Below are 16,161 nucleotides of genomic sequence, written 5' to 3' on the forward strand. Positions count from 1 at the left end.
ATCAATAGGAAAAACTGTCTCTTGCCCCTATCTGGTAATATGACATTCATCACATTTTCCCATATTATTTGATTTTACATTGTTTGTCACAATAGCAACAGTGCTAATTTCTCATCATTCTGCATTATATTCTCTTTGTTTTAGTGCCACCCTCCATAAAAGCTGGGAACATAACCTCAGAAGTCACAGCCCTCCTGGACACTGGGGTGACATTGGAGTGTGAGGCACGAGGGGTCCCGTTCCCCTCCATTACCTGGTACAGAAATCATGAGGCCATCCTGTCCCACCGCCAGGCCCAGTACATGGAGAGAGGGCAGTATCTGAAGATCCCTCGAGTTCAGGCGTCTGATGCAGGCCTCTACATCTGCAGGGTGACCAGTGTGGCAGGCACCGCAGAGAAGACCTACAAACTGGATGTGTACTGTAAGAATGTGTGCTTTTTAACAAAGGACAAATAAGATGTTTATATCGATTTAGGCTCCTCAGAAAGTTGAAAATGGTAAAATTCTGTGCTTGTATAAACATAGTTGTGCAAAACATTCAAAAATCTTTTTTATATAAACAATTTATGACATCTTAAAATAAAAACAAATAAAAACAAATGTACAACAAAACCTAAACAAAAACACTGAGGTGTAAATAAAATAAACCGTTGTAGTACAAAGAAAAACTCACTGCTCAGTCACTGCTTCAGCCTTGATACCATCCTCTCACATGCAACATTTTAAAAATGTGAAATCCAATCATAAATGCATTAATGAACTTGTTTCTCCTACAGTGCCCCCCACCATTGAAGGAGTAGTTGACGGTCCCACTGAGAAGAGGGTGGTGCTGAGTAAGCCCCTGGAGTTAGAGTGTGAGGCGGGGGGTCACCCTCCCCCTTCCCTCACCTGGCTAAAGGATGGCGTTCCCGTTCAGCACAGTGACTCTCTGCGTGTGCTGGAACACGGAAAGAAAATCCAGATCAGCTCTGTGTCCATGTCCGACTCTGGGCGCTACGTCTGTGTGGCCACAAGCATCGCCGGAGAGAAGGAGATCAAATATGATGTCAAAGTGTTAGGTAATACACTCTTCAAATCCCTAAATAATATTACATGAAAATGTTTTTTTTAGAAGTGCCTGCTGTGGGCAGTGTCCTTATTTCCTACTTTTTAAATCATAATCTTTGCTAATTGCTAACAGGTGTTGTCTGTCATGTTAAAGAGCATCTGTGTTCCATGTACACAGTAGACGCTCTGGCTCTTGAGGCTAAGCCTCTGAGCTCTATAATCACTCTCACAAATACTGCTGGCTGTCTAGCTTTTGCTAAATGCCCGATGACAGCTGGAAAAATAGTGCCGTTGTCGGCAGGATTCGAACCTGCGCGGGGAGACCCCAATGGATTTCTAGTCCATCGCCTTAACCACTCGGCCACGACAACCTGAAACACGACCTGAGAGTGTGTCCTCTGCAGTGCAGTGCTCAGCGTGCACATTCCGTGGGAACAGGACACCTGCCACAGTAGAGCCATGACAAACTAAAGTTTAAAAAGAGAGGGTTATAGCTCTCTTCAGGCATGGCCCCTGTTGTATTGGTTAGAGTTATTTTTATACCATTTTATGATGGAACAAAATGTATTTGTCACTCAGTTGGTTTGAAATTTATTTCTAGAAATGTATTTCTTAAAAAATAAAAAACTATACAAAAAAAAGATAGAATTTAGGATTAGACATTATTAGTCATTTTACATATGGTACTTATATGAATGCTCCCATATATTTTGTCTTCCAGTGCCTCCTTTCATTGACAGTGGAGACAGTGTCACAGACAGCATAGTGATAATCAACAGTCCTCTGGAGCTCGAGTGTCACGCCACTGGAACCCCTGCACCTACAATAACGTAAAAGACCCTGTCCTATTTCATACAACACAATATTGTATCAGTGCTTCTCACCGCTGACATGTTCACAGGTGGTACAAAGATGGAACCCCCGTGAGGCAGGGGGAGGGGCTGAGGGTGGCTGCCAGCGGGAGGCGTCTGGTGATCTCTCGTGTCCAGGTCTCAGACACAGCTCGATTTCAGTGTGTGGCGACAAATGAAGCAGGAGACCATGAGAGGGACTTCAATGTGGTTGTGCATGGTAAAGTCTGAACCCATCTTTCATTCCCTTCAAAGCTCAAAATCACAACAGCAGTCGCCTCACAGGTCTTAACAAAAAAAGTTAGAAAATAAAACAGTGAAACAGTCATTAGGAATTAACAGACAGATTAACTAAAATTCCTAAGAAACAAGCAAATGGATAACTGTCCCAGAACACCCCCTGTCCTTAGACCCTTCTTATCAGCAAGGAGAAACTTCAAAACTTTCATGTCCAGTACAGGTGGGTGATATATCGAAAACTTGATTATATTGCAATTGTTGTTTTGGAAATATGCAAAAGCATGTGGTTTGGAGCAGAGTCTCACCATCCAGCCCTAGTAAACAGTGATATTTGAATCACTTTAGTGATTCATTATCAAGTCTATTCACTTTTTGTGCAATACTTGAACCTCAACCATGACAATTACATGCACATATCTGATGGACTGCCATAGCACTGTCTGTTTATCATTATCAGGACAACAAGAAATGAAAATAATATTTATTATATATATCAATATTGCTCACCACTATACAATTTTGTCTGGTCTAATATGTTTTAAATGCACTCTCAAAGGAATCAACATTTTTGGGTAATCTTATTTTTCTGTCTTCCTAAAATTTGTTGATGAGAAAAGTATATCTTGTTACTTTTTTCACCTTTGATTGGATCTTGTAGTTCCTCCTTCCATCCGTACGACTGGTCCTGGGGAGCGTTCAGTGGTTCTTCATAAATCCATCAGTCTTGAATGCATCTCCAGCGGGATTCCTCCTCCCAGCATCACCTGGCTCAAAGATGGCCGACCTCTGGACACAACCAAAGAGCATCTGAAGGTTTGATTTTACAATGCATTTTTGCTATTGAGCGTTTTATTCATATAGTTAAACCATATTATATTCATAAAATGACAATAACAACATGCAAGGAATTAATAATTAAACTATATGTAATATACAATGTTAATAAAAAATCTAAATAAAAACTAAACAAATTTAGTTTTAACTATCTAATCGAGTTGAAAGTTTTTTCTATATTAATGATTCTCAAACTGTGGGACATGTACCACTGAGAGCTCCTTCAGTTGGCACCTGCATTCCTCTGCAGTTTTAACGTTTGTTTTATTTTTAATTTGCTCAACCTACATTTAGTTTAAAAGTTGAATAGCAAATGTGTATTTTGGACGATTTTATACAATTTTTAGCCCCAATAAAGACCTGAAATAGTCCTATTTAAAACTGGTTTAGGTTCCAAATATTATACTTATGTACTACTTGCTGTGAAAAATTTAACCACTACCCTAGATAGTTCTACATTCAACTAGGGGTTGCATCTAACCATTGTTTTGATGATCGGTTGCTCTTTTTAGTGATTTGATAAGCCATTACATTGCAAAAAAGCCTGTGAATACAAGGTAGTTACACATTTTTTTTTGTCAGAAGAAACTAATATAATGTCATTTCAGAAACATGTAATAATAGTAGAACTTGTTATGTCATGTTTGAAGTCCAGATAACAATTGTTCAATTACTGAAAAATAGATTTATTATTTCAATAAACAATTAGATTCCATTTATCTTATTACGTAACTGTCTCAGCTCGACATCCAACTGTCCTATTGCACAGAAATAAGACAGAATGAGGTTTTCCTTCACAATATTTATTCATAGATCCAGATAGTTTTATGTACTTCACTTTTTCGCACCTGTTTTATCTTCACTGTTCGTGTGTTTTGCAGCTGGACTCTGCAGGCAGGTTGTTAAAGATCACAGCGGCGAGACTGGACGATTCAGCTAAATACACCTGTTTGGCCACAAATGCAGCCGGCGAATCGCAGCAACACATACGACTCAGCGTCCATGGTAACGCACATAAACACAACATAGAAACGGATTTCTTCTCTACACTTTGATATCGAGGGAGTGGGTGGAGATCATAAAATGTCATCTGATCATTATATTCATGTGTTTTCCAGAGCCTCCCAGTATTCCCAATGCAGGGGAGATGATAAACCAGACCATCTTGTCAGGGTTTTCCACTGAGCTCCAGTGCAAGGCCGTAGGAAGCCCTTTACCTGGTAGGAAACAGTAAAAATAATACATAAATCACATCGACCTATAATAGACAGTTGGAATTAGAAGCACATGTTATACAGGCAGCTAAAATCTCTTTATTTCCTTGTAATTTCACCATAATCTGCAGTATAACCAAGTAAGTATTAAAGCTTGTATACTTAATTTTCAAATCATGAAAGCAGGAAGTACGGTTTCAAACATATTATTTGCAACTATATCTGTTAAGCAAAGCAAAGTGGACCACTATAGCTAAGTCAATCCAGTCTCATCGCCAATCATAACATAACTGCAAATCAGATCTTTCTGTTTTTGCAAATAATAATAAAGTGTTTTATAGGAGCAGACAGTGGTTGATATATGGGTGAAAAACTTATTTAACTTGGTTTTGCCCCAGTACATATGTATTGTAAAAGCAGCTCTAAATATGTAGTTATAAAGCTTATGCTGTTGTTTTTTTATTGTCTGTTAGCATGCTAATTGTTGTTAGCATTACCGTGATGGCAAAACTCTGAATGAAGACTGATATTAGGAAAGTGAGGAATATGTTGAATTAACAAGTTCTGTTTTTCAATTGTTTTCAAGACAGTAAAAATCTGATAGAGCAGATTTTTTACTGGTTATGCTTGTCTCTGCTCTCAGCAATCACATGGTACAAAGATGGCCGCCCTCTCACTAGTGCAGCCGGAGTGACGATGTTGAAGCGAGGACAGGTTTTGGAGATTGAACGAGCCCAACTGTCAGACGCTGGAGTCTACAGATGTGTGGCTGTGAACCTGGTCGGAATGGCCGAGATGTTTCACAGCCTACAGGTGTTTGGTGAGTTTAACTTTTAAACTGTATATCTCTACTTAGATCTGTTATTTGGGATTTTCACACTGTGGGAACCTTCTGGAGTTCCTGACCAGACCCCATGTGATACATTTTCATACAGAGGAGGAACTAGGGAGTGGCGCCACAGTTTGGGGTCTTTTTTCATTCAGACCTGAAACCAGTTCAGAGACATGGTTAAGGGGGACCCATCTCCAGATTTTGAGCTAGGCTTGATCAGGACTGCCTTAGTTGGAGGATTTTACCTATTGTGCATTTTTTGGGTTGATGGGGGAAACCAGAGTGTCCGAAGGAAACACCCGGACATAGGGAAAAGCAAGCAAACTCCACACTCAAAAGCCTGACAGCCCTGCAGTTGTGAGGGGGGGAGTGCTAGTTTTCTTGGTACTGTTCTGTGTGAAACCTTATGTTGTTATCCGCTTTCCCTTTGCAGTCCCTCCTGTCATCTCCAGTAGAGGGGGCACTGTCACTGTGGTGGTGAATGAACCTGTTAGGCTGGAGTGCGAAGCAACAGGTGTTCCCCTGCCCAGCCTCACCTGGCTCAAGGACGGCAGCCCGGTGGCCAGTGTGTCTCATGGAATACAGGTGAATACATTTGTGTCCACATCCATAGTCTCTCTCTCTCATAGGTGGGAGAAATTTTGAATATATCTTGATCTATCTGTTGGTGCAATACAATACCAAGTGTAACTCTATATTAACAGTTATGGCTGCACTTTAGTAGTTAGTTTAACAGGTCATTCATTTTTTTCAAGCCATTTATTGCAATACAGATAATGGATTTGGATTTAGGACAGCAGACATTACTATTACTTAATAAACGATTATTTCCAGATTGTAAATTAATAAAATTTATGCATAATCACTAGTTTACAGTATAAAACAATCACAATATATGGCATTTTCTAGTTTAGATGTAGTGTTCTTGTATAAGGAAACACGGCAAATTTGTTCTGGTTGTTTATTTTCTGAGCACAAGAGCTACTGTAGGCTGTAAACCATGTCAAAGCAAAAGTAAAACAACAGCAGTCTCTACTCACTAGAGCCAGTCTCCAAAAACAGACCAGTAACTGTCGACATAGCAGCCAAGAGTCACATAAAAAGCAGCTACGTTAACAATTGCACATACCAGTTACAAGAACAGGAAAAGGTGTAAACTCTGAACTAAACACAGAATATCAGATCATTACAATACATTATACTGTACATCTGACATTTGCTTTACAAGTATATCACCCTGTTATCTAGTATTTAGCACTGCCCCTCTCCCTTAGGTGCTGTCTGGAGGCCGGGTGCTGTCTCTGAGCAGTGCACAGGTGGGTGACACAGGTCGGTACACCTGTGTGGCTGTCAACGCAGGAGGAGAACAACAAAAGTACTATGACCTCAGCGTTTATGGTGAGTTAAGACACATTTATTAGATAGTACAATGCTTCCTGTGTGAGTAATGATATTGTAAGAGCTGGTATACTGTAGACAACCCACTGTGCATATTTCCTTCATTAAGTCACAGAGTTTAATCATTATAAGTGGCTGCTCCTAACCGCAGTAGATCCACCAAAGTCGTATAAAAATAAATGTGAAAAAAGCCTGAAGGAGAACATGTGTTTGACTGAGTTTAACATTTCAAATAAACTCCGGCAGTTTTGATGCTGAGCTGAGCTGGAGACATGTTACACAAGACTTAGGCCAATGAGTACTATAACGACTTACATACATTCCTATTCAAGCTGTACATGGTTGAATAATTAACATTTATTACTAATTTTATGCACAATAAATCTTTACAGTGGAACTTTTTAGCCAAAATAGACTATATAAAATAAAAACATGTTATTTTTAATTTGGATGTTTGCATTGCAATGAAAAACATGTGTCCTTATTCTAAGCGGGCTTGCATCTCCACAAACCTGAGTCTTATTTTGCCTCGAGGTGGGCCTCAATCTGCTTATCTCCATGGAAATGTTGTTCCTTTGATTATAATATTCCACAGTATGGCATCAAACTTATTTATCTCCATGAATAATGTATCAAAATATGGTTTTGACTTTCTATTTCCATGGAATCATGCAGGTGAAGCACCATCTCCACAAAAAGTTACACAGTATTGATAGCAAACGACGAAGTTAAATTTGTCAACTGGACAAATCTTGTAGGAGTGAAGACGTTTTAACAATATGGTTCATTTAGAAAAGAGTCTACTAGAACAGTGGTTTTCAACCTTTACACTACCACAATATTTGGCCTTCTGAGAACCACTAGATCTAAACCGGGTCTAAAACAGGACTATTATAGATATAAACTAGGACAAAACCACAAATACCTGTGCACCATACCACGGTTTGAGAACCACTGTACTCGAGGCTTTATCGAGCTGTTTCCTTTGGGGTTATTGCAGCAGTGGCATAAAGTAGTTTAAGTATTATCGTTTATTCTGATATTTCCTGTAGCATTATATCCCTCTTCAAAACTTTGAAGGCCTAAGAAAACCAGTCCAAGCCGAAGTCACTGAGTGTGTGTCTGTTCTGATCTATGTATCTATGCAAAACACATCCACATGACACGCGTTTCCTCAGGGAGACTGAACTGAGCCTGTCCAGAGAAATGAGGTGGATTTGTGGAGGTAATTGTTCCCATTCAGCAGCAGCTTCCTGTGTCTGGCCCAAACTCAGCGCTGCTCTGCTACTTTCACTGTGACCTGTTTTGTCATCGAGCCAACATTTTGTCAATGTTATTTTTTGCTCTAACTTTCCATATTCATGCTTTAGAGTTCAAGGAGGCGTTGTCCAATTGGTGACAGCTTATGGGGATCAAAAAAAGAAACAATAAATAATGTTAAAGGATGACAGAATTGTGAATGGAATGTTCCACAATGTGCCATTAAAGTAAATATCATGCATCAACTTTGAAAAAACTTGGGCTTGAATGGGCTTGCCTTTCCACAAATCTGACCTGTAACCTGGCCTTGTGATAGATAATGCCATACACCAGACCATCCAAACCAAGTAATAACATCTTTATGCTCTTGCTTTAAGGTTCCACAGTATGGCATTAAGGGTGTGCTCATACTTGTCCTTGTTGGGTCCTGGTTTGAGCCCAGTTTTAGTCCTGATGTAGACTTGGTTTGGTCCTGTTCTAGTCCTGGTTTAGTCCTAATCTACTTCCGAATTTAGTCCCAGTTTAGTACAATTTTAATTTTGTCTGGGTGCAAGTGTGAACGCACCTTAGATCTGTGTAGCAGCGACTTCTATATTTCAGTTGTTTGTAAGGTGAGCAGTGTATACACATGTAATTGGGTAAATGAAATTTTTTTGTTGTAATACAGTGAGTTTATTTATTAATGTATTTATTTTAATCTTGATCAGCTGTCACTGAATTTAAAACTACTTTTCCAGAAGATGTCTGTGTAATCACTCAGGCATCCAGGTCTGATCCATAGCAAAAGACGGAAGTTTAAATCTGTCAACTGGACAAATCGTTGTAGGAGTGAAGATGTTTCCCTGCTCATCCAAGCTGCTGCTTCAGCTCTGGAACTTTGTCTTTTCCTACTTTTCCAGAACATGAAAAATCATGAACATGAAAAATCCCATGCTGTAGTAGCTGCCACTCAGTCTGTCCATCTCTTTGCTCTTGTTCATTGTCACATATTGTATTGCTAAAGAACTGTTGAATATTGATTTTGTTGTGTTCACAGTGCCACCAAACATAAAGGGTGAGGAGGTGGATGCCACAGTGATGCTTGGTGAACCAGTGGAGCTGCAGTGTCAGAGCGATGCCATTCCTCCTCCGACTCTCTCCTGGCGTAAAGATGGACGCCCTCTGTTCAGGAAGCTCGGACTCACTGTATCTGAGGATGGGAGTTTGCTCAAGGTAGGGTGTGTTATTAGAATTGCTATTTAGGTTTTAATTGTTGGATTTAGTTCAAACTTCACATTTTAAACATATCCTGGAGCAATATGTAATGTAAATATGAACTGCTAAACTAATACAAGAATTATTAGTGATTTGATACATGGCTTTTTTGGATCTGTCTTCTAAGATTTCCAGAGCACAGATGCAGGATTCAGGACGCTACACATGTGAAGCTACCAATGTCGCTGGAAAGACTGATAAGAACTATAACCTCAATGTTTGGGGTGAGTGCTTTTGGCAACACAAGATTTTCTATAATAGTTTTGCATTAAGTTTGTTCCTGTTGGTTTTGTTAATAATATCCATGCACAGATACCAATACAAAATACTACTATCGAAACTCGTTACTCATTTTAGCAAGTATCAAATTTAGTAAGTAGTAGCAAAGTGACAGCAATTCTTGTAAATGATAGATATTTCATTTCTCAGCCGATAAAATGTATCTCTAACACAATGGCGCCGCCTTTTGGTCTTTTCTTGACATTACAGTTTCCCCCAGTATTAGAGGATCTGAGGAGGTTTCTCCACTGACTGTCACTGAAGGAGGACTCATCACTTTGGTTTGTGAATCCAGTGGTATACCTCCTCCAAGCCTCACCTGGAAGAAAAATGGTGAGTTTATAAATAATGTGATTGTTAAAATTAAAGGTGGACTAAATAACTTTTCTGGAGGAGGCATCTGTTGTGTCTATGGAGATGTAAAGCTTACTTTAGTTCCACAGTATGGCATTAAGTGTTCACGCTTGTCCTTGTTAGATTTTTGTTTGAGCCCCATTTGAGCCCATGTAGTCCTAGTCTAGTCCAAAAGTAGTTGCAAATTTAGTTCCAGTTTAGTTTTTATGTAGTTTGGGTGCAAAAATGTGAACACACCCAAGATTCTTTATCTCTATGGAGACAAGCAGGTCCCACAACCAGCTCATGGCACATGTCAGATCTGTGTTCCAACAATTTAGTCATAGTAAAAATTTGTTGTAAACACCTGCAATTGAGTAAATGACAAATAAACATTAAATCTCCTACTGAGGAACATTTTTGACACCCCCCCCCCCCCCCCCCCCCCCCCCCCTTCCTATCTGAAAGCTGCATAGTGCAAAGTATAATATTTTCCATGATAAATTGATTATTATTTAAAATATGTTGTAGGCAAAGATTTGAAAACCAGTCAGAGGGTGAGAGTTCTGTCTGGTGGCCGTCAGCTTCAGATTTCGAGTGTAAACAGGACAGACTCCGGCTCCTACACCTGCACAGCCTCCAGCGCTTCTGGAAGCAGCTCCAAGGAATACAGCCTGCAAGTCTATGGTAAAACTACTTCAATTACTACTTTAACTGATCAGAATCTATCATAGCATTGTTTCTCATTATTGTTTTCTAGGGTCCTCCCTGTGGTTTACACATTATTTAGAACTATCTTAACCAAATCAGACATTATATAAGCTATTTTAACATTGTCAGTGAATATACAACAAAATAAGATAAATGCCTGCCTATGATTAAGCTATTGCAAAAATAAATACTTTAAAACAGATATGCAAAAATCGACTTTTCAGAGCTTTTAACCACGCTATAGTTGTTTCCCCTCATCGTTTACTCACCCAAAATTGTATTTGGACTGATTTGTGCATGTTGAAGCAAGGGATCCATCGGAGATGACGTTTACAAGAACATCAGTGGATTTGTTACTTTTATTAAGCTGTTTTAGATGAATATGCGATTTAAAATGTTCAAATTATAAGATAATGATCCACAGGTGTCAGAGATTAGAATTATAGAGCAGACACAAGAACAACAGATCTTCTTTAATAAAACTTTAATACAAAATATATAAGAATTTCGGTAGTGTACAATTAAATTAAATGTATTTTTAATTCCTAATTCTTAAATGTCTCTTTATTCTATTGTCCAGTTCGCCCATACATCAAACCCAGTGAGGGCGACTTGGAGGACATTACAGTGATCAAAGGAGGGGACCTGTCTCTCCAGTGCGCTGCCGAGGGAGTACCACGCCCAGCAGTCACATGGTTAAAAGACGGTCGGCCAATCACCGGGCAGCTTGGAGCCAAAGTCCTGAACGAAGGCAGACTACTTCAGATTAAAGACGCTAAAGTGTCTGATACTGGGAGGTACACGTGCATCGCTGTGAATGTGGCTGGACAGGTGGACAGCAAGCACGACATCACTGTACATGGTATGAATGGATCTGTGTACTCTCAAAGTGTATCATGCTCATTTTAACAACTAATTTTGATTTAGTTCAACAGTGAATTCATGTTTGTCCTGGTGTGGTCCTGGTTAGAGCCCAGTTAGGTCCTAATGTAGACTTGGTTTAGTTCTGTTCATGCCTTAGTTTAGGCAAGTTTAGTCCATGTATAGTTATTGATTTCGAATTCAGAGTTTAGTCCCAGTTTTGGAGTGTTTTAGTGCAAATGTAAATGCATCCTTAGTAATTCAACACTTTTATTTTTTATTGATTTATTCATTCAGTCAGTCAGTTCGTCAGTTTGTTAATTATTAGTCCAGATGCATTAAATTATATATGATTTTTGTGTTAGTCTAATTTGTACTAGGCTGTTATCAAATTATGATAATTATACTGTACTACTTCATAAACATTCTGTCACATGTCCAAAATTTGTTGGTTGGTCAGTTTGTATATTGCTTAGTTTTGGGGGTTTTTTGGAAGCGAAAAGTAATACATTGAAATATCCTATCCTATATAACTAGTTTTCATTCAAATATTTTCATTTTTGTTTACTTTTTATCTGTAAACGTAAATATCTGTAGCGTTAACAATTATTACGTTAACAAATGACAACATGTAATAGTTGGTGAAACAGCAAATTGTGTTTTAGTGATACATAACTGTTGAATTGCTTTTCTTTATACAGTCCCACCTACTATACTTGGTGAGATACGGTTTCCAGACAATATCAGTGTCGTTGTGAAGAACCCTGTGGCTTTAAGCTGCGAGGGCCATGGGATCCCACTTCCTGAAATCACATGGCTCAAAGACGGGCAGCCAATCACAACTACCAGCACTGTGCGCATCCTATCAGGTATATGTCTTTTACACTGTTGTAGTTTTAAACAAAATAATGTGTTTTTTATGTTTAACAATTATTTCTTAATCTGCAAGGGGGACGTAGTTTGCGATTAATGCATACCACAGTGGAGGATGCTGGGAGATATACCTGTATTGTTTCAAATACTGCTGGAGAGGAAAGAAAGAACTTTGATCTCAACATCTTGGGTATTTTCTTATATTAACAATAGCCTATTCAAAAATAATATATATATATAAACATGAGTTTTTGTGTATATATATTGTATTCTATGGTAAGTTTTGACAATATATTTTCCTCATGTATTCAGTGCCACCCAGTATTGTCGATGAAGGAACTGTTCATGACGCTAAAGTAAAGGAAAAACACAACATTACTCTGACCTGTGAGGCGACTGGTAAGTATCTACCATTACATATTAATCAATAAAGTAACTTCTATGACTAAATACAGATGCAAACTAAGCACTACAGTGTTTCATTCTGCTGTTTATTTATTGCAGCTCATGTTTTTTTTTTTTTTTTCAATATTGTACATTTAGAATAGTTTATGTGGTTTAAATCTCCTCTTGGGTTGTGGTGTCCGTGGCATAAATTTGTTTAAAAATTATTATAATGTATGTATTCATCTATATTTTCTTTATCAATATGTAGGACTTCAAAATTTTTTATCCTGACAGGTTTACAATGAATACAACTTCGTCTATGCCTGTTCATAATTTTAGCATATTTTAATTAATTTAATACATCATACTGCTCAGGGACTTACTAAATATTTAAAATTGTATGGGTTACTCTTTATTTTTTATTTAATTTTTTTATTTTAAGAACTAAATAAATAGAGACTGATTTAGAAGACCAAAAAAAGAGTAAAACGCAAAGAAATTCAATGTATACACCAGACATTTTTACATTTATCTGGCTGTTGTTGACTAACTTGAATTACGGTAATCATTCAGAAAGTTTAATTTCATGAAGCTAGTGACATAATAGATAAAAGGTGATTCTATTTGACAGTGTAAACGAGAAAAAAAAAAGGTTTTCACTGTTATTTGGTATGAATAATCTTGAACAATCTTAAAATCTTAATATTTCTTAATATTTCTTTTCACAATAACAGTTCTATGACATTCCTAATACTTACTTCCATGTTTGTTTAGGTAACCCAGTGCCAGATATCAAATGGCAGAAGGACGGTCAGCTGCTGGTGCCCGATTCGACTCATCAGATCCTGTCTCACGGGCGTTTTCTCCACATCATCGGAGCCCAGGTTTTAGACACGGGCAGATACAGCTGTCATGCTTCTAACAGCGCTGGAGATCGAAGCCGCCATTTTAACCTCAATGTCCTGGGTAGGAAAGAAAAGGGCAGTCTTATTTACGTCTATCCATGGGTTCCAGTATTAGGAAAAATTAGGACTGTTGCCATAGGGATTATCACACAAAATATGATATATTTTGAAAAGGGAAAAAGTCTTCAAAATGTTGCATGTAACAGGAAGTTGAAACCCATAAATATCTTTGTATATCTATGTCTTTATGCTCACAATATACAAGGCATGATTGTATTTTTCCACTTTCTACAGTCTATTCTTTGGAGATACCAGCATTTATGTGTTATTTAATGTTTCCTCTGTCCAAATACATTAACTTTAAATACAAATCAGTTTTCGTCCAAACAGTTTCTCAATAGTCAACACTTGTCCTGTTCTGTTTTCATCACATACTATTTTAGTGTGCTAAAGTTATACAGGGCCTTGTTTTTTTTACTGTGACTTGGTTAATATTATTTTAAAGTTCCATTACACTTTAAATTTCATAATGGTTATTTCTGTTTATTGTTGTTTTATTGTATTATTGCATTGTATTGTGACTTTGAACTACTTTGCCTCCTCTAAATCTTTCATATTTTGGTAACTACATGTTCCTCCTGTTCTCTCTCTTTCAGTGGTTCCTACCATAGCTCAGTCCGGTCCTGACGGCTCTGCTGAGGAGGTGACAGTGACCCTGAGCAGTCCCACCTCCCTCGTGTGTGAAGTTCAGTCCTATCCTCCAGCTCTGATCACATGGCTCAAAGATGGCTCCCCCTTTGAGTCTACGCGCAGTGTCAGAGTCCTACCAGGTGTGGTGTTTTATTAAAATATAAGAGAGACTGGTGAAGTGGCATATATGACAATAATAAAAGAATCTATTTGCTTATCACTTATATATCAAAAAGATGGATACAAAGTGCATTTCACAATCTCATTAGACTGTCACACTAGTCCAGTCAGTCACTAAATAAAATACAATTAAAATCAGACGTCAGGCCTCAAATCAAGACCTCAGACCTGGTAAACCAGTTTACATGAAAATAATAATGTTGGCTGGCCAGGCAAATTTAAAAACACTTTAAAATGTAGGGTCCACCACCTGGTTGTTTCCACGGATATATAGTTGGTTTGTCTTGAATGTCCCACTGTATGACTTAAAACTTCCAAGTATTTAGTTTATCAATAAATACACAGTTCTCGACTTCAGTTGTTAGTGATTAAATGCAAGATACCTTTGATACCATACTGAGGAACATTCTAAGCAAAGCAGTGGCATCCTGAGACAAGCAGGTAGCAAACACCCTACTGGAACTGTTACATAGTGCACCTTAAAACCAGCAAATCAACTATAAAAGACTATAAAAATAAAATAAAATCTAGAAATAACGATTTGTTTTGTGTTACAGGTGGACGTACACTTCAGATTCTCAATGCCAAAGAGGAGGATGCTGGGAGATACACCTGTGTGGCCACTAATGAGGCCGGGGAGACACTAAAGCACTATGAAGTAAAAGTTTACGGTAGGACTTTTAAATTATTATGAATGCTTTCTACGTGATAAGAAACATTTAATAAAGTAAGAATGAAACAACTAACCCTCCTTAAACACATATTTGACTCCAGTCCCCCCACAGATCAATAAGAATGACATCCCAGGAGAAGGGCTGTCTCCAAAAGAGGTGAAAATCAAAGTTAACAGCACTTTGACTTTGGAGTGTGCGGCTCAGGCGTTCCCAACTCCGGCTCTGCAGTGGTACAAGGACGGACAGGTACTGTACAGTTTACACGGCAATAGTGGTGGGAGATATATAGAACAATGGATATTATAGCATCTGTTGTTTTGGAGATATGAAAACGTGACGGAACGGAACTAGTTCATTTTAAACAGTTTGCAGTGATCCAAAGTAATTCCTCTCTTTCCTTATATATGTACTAAGACAAGACAAAACAAACATAGTAGAAGGCCTATTGTTCAAAATTGAGCTGGAGGACAGTTCAGAATTCGATGGAGTTTGTTGTTTAACTGTCAGATTGATTTGATTAACATCTCTGTAATTACTGGGTCTATCCACATGAAACAAATACTATAATTACTAAGTTCAATGTCATATCTGTCAGTATAAATAAATAAAATACTAAATAAGCAGAAGTTTAAAAAAATAAATGTCACAGTGGATTAAAAAGTGAGTCAACTAACCCTATCAAAAACGGCTCTCCATCTGATATTTTTAACAGTATTTCCCACCCCTTTTTTCCATTTATGATACTATTTTATTATATTTAAATACCTGACTCCAGTGACATTTCTGTTTTCTGTCTGTTCAGACCCTGTTGGCAGATGACCATGTGTCTATCACAGCCAATGGTCGCATTGTCCAGATCAAACACGCTCAAGTTTCAGACACTGGGCGTTACACATGTGTGGCCACAAACATCGCAGGAGAGGACGAGAAGGACTTTGATGTAAATATACAAGGTGAACTGGGTTGACTAAAATGAAATGAAAGGACATTAACAACTAAAAACTTAAAAGTGCACTGTGCAACTTTTCTAGTGGGGATCCGACATGTACTTGTCTTTATGGAGATGTTTTATGCCATATTGTGGGATTTTAGACAATGTACTGACATCATCTATCATCTATCGGTTTCAATTCAAGATGTTTTTATTGCTGAAAAAATACCTTGGGCATGCATTTTCACTGTGAGTGGGCTTGCTTCTCCATAGGTCTGACCTGTAACATGGCCTCGCTGTCTTTATTGAAATATATAACTTTATTGCCATGCTCTCTAACATTCTAGACAGCACAATATTGCCATGGAAAAAAGCAGGCGGCGAACGCACCACCAGAAAAGTTAC

The 16,161-nt window shown here is 38.2% G+C and overlaps 1 protein-coding gene and 1 non-coding gene across 2 annotated transcripts in view; one reads left to right on the top strand and one right to left on the bottom strand.

Moving 5' to 3' along the window:
- hmcn1 (hemicentin 1) overlaps positions 1–16,161 on the top strand; it is a 120,080-nt gene that overhangs the window by 69,876 nt on the left and 34,043 nt on the right. Inside the window, exons 31-53 of the mRNA XM_033965339.2 lie at positions 145–423; positions 779–1,060; positions 1,771–1,879; positions 1,951–2,120; positions 2,799–2,953; positions 3,856–3,979; positions 4,093–4,194; positions 4,832–5,008; positions 5,454–5,605; positions 6,295–6,418; positions 8,715–8,890; positions 9,060–9,156; positions 9,422–9,544; positions 10,076–10,231; positions 10,836–11,117; positions 11,818–11,985; positions 12,066–12,179; positions 12,302–12,388; positions 13,151–13,342; positions 13,938–14,111; positions 14,709–14,822; positions 14,926–15,071; positions 15,628–15,778. Of these exons, the coding sequence (XP_033821230.1) occupies positions 145–423; positions 779–1,060; positions 1,771–1,879; positions 1,951–2,120; positions 2,799–2,953; positions 3,856–3,979; positions 4,093–4,194; positions 4,832–5,008; positions 5,454–5,605; positions 6,295–6,418; positions 8,715–8,890; positions 9,060–9,156; positions 9,422–9,544; positions 10,076–10,231; positions 10,836–11,117; positions 11,818–11,985; positions 12,066–12,179; positions 12,302–12,388; positions 13,151–13,342; positions 13,938–14,111; positions 14,709–14,822; positions 14,926–15,071; positions 15,628–15,778 (3,654 nt within the window). The remainder of the gene's footprint in view (positions 1–144; positions 424–778; positions 1,061–1,770; positions 1,880–1,950; positions 2,121–2,798; positions 2,954–3,855; positions 3,980–4,092; positions 4,195–4,831; positions 5,009–5,453; positions 5,606–6,294; positions 6,419–8,714; positions 8,891–9,059; positions 9,157–9,421; positions 9,545–10,075; positions 10,232–10,835; positions 11,118–11,817; positions 11,986–12,065; positions 12,180–12,301; positions 12,389–13,150; positions 13,343–13,937; positions 14,112–14,708; positions 14,823–14,925; positions 15,072–15,627; positions 15,779–16,161) is intronic.
- Positions 1,339–1,420, bottom strand: trnas-aga (transfer RNA serine (anticodon AGA)). Its single transcript has one exon. It is a non-coding gene; the product is annotated as a tRNA-Ser (tRNA).

Source organism: Periophthalmus magnuspinnatus, chromosome 4, assembly GCF_009829125.3.
Source record: "Periophthalmus magnuspinnatus isolate fPerMag1 chromosome 4, fPerMag1.2.pri, whole genome shotgun sequence".
NCBI classification, from domain to species: domain Eukaryota; kingdom Metazoa; phylum Chordata; class Actinopteri; order Gobiiformes; family Gobiidae; genus Periophthalmus; species Periophthalmus magnuspinnatus.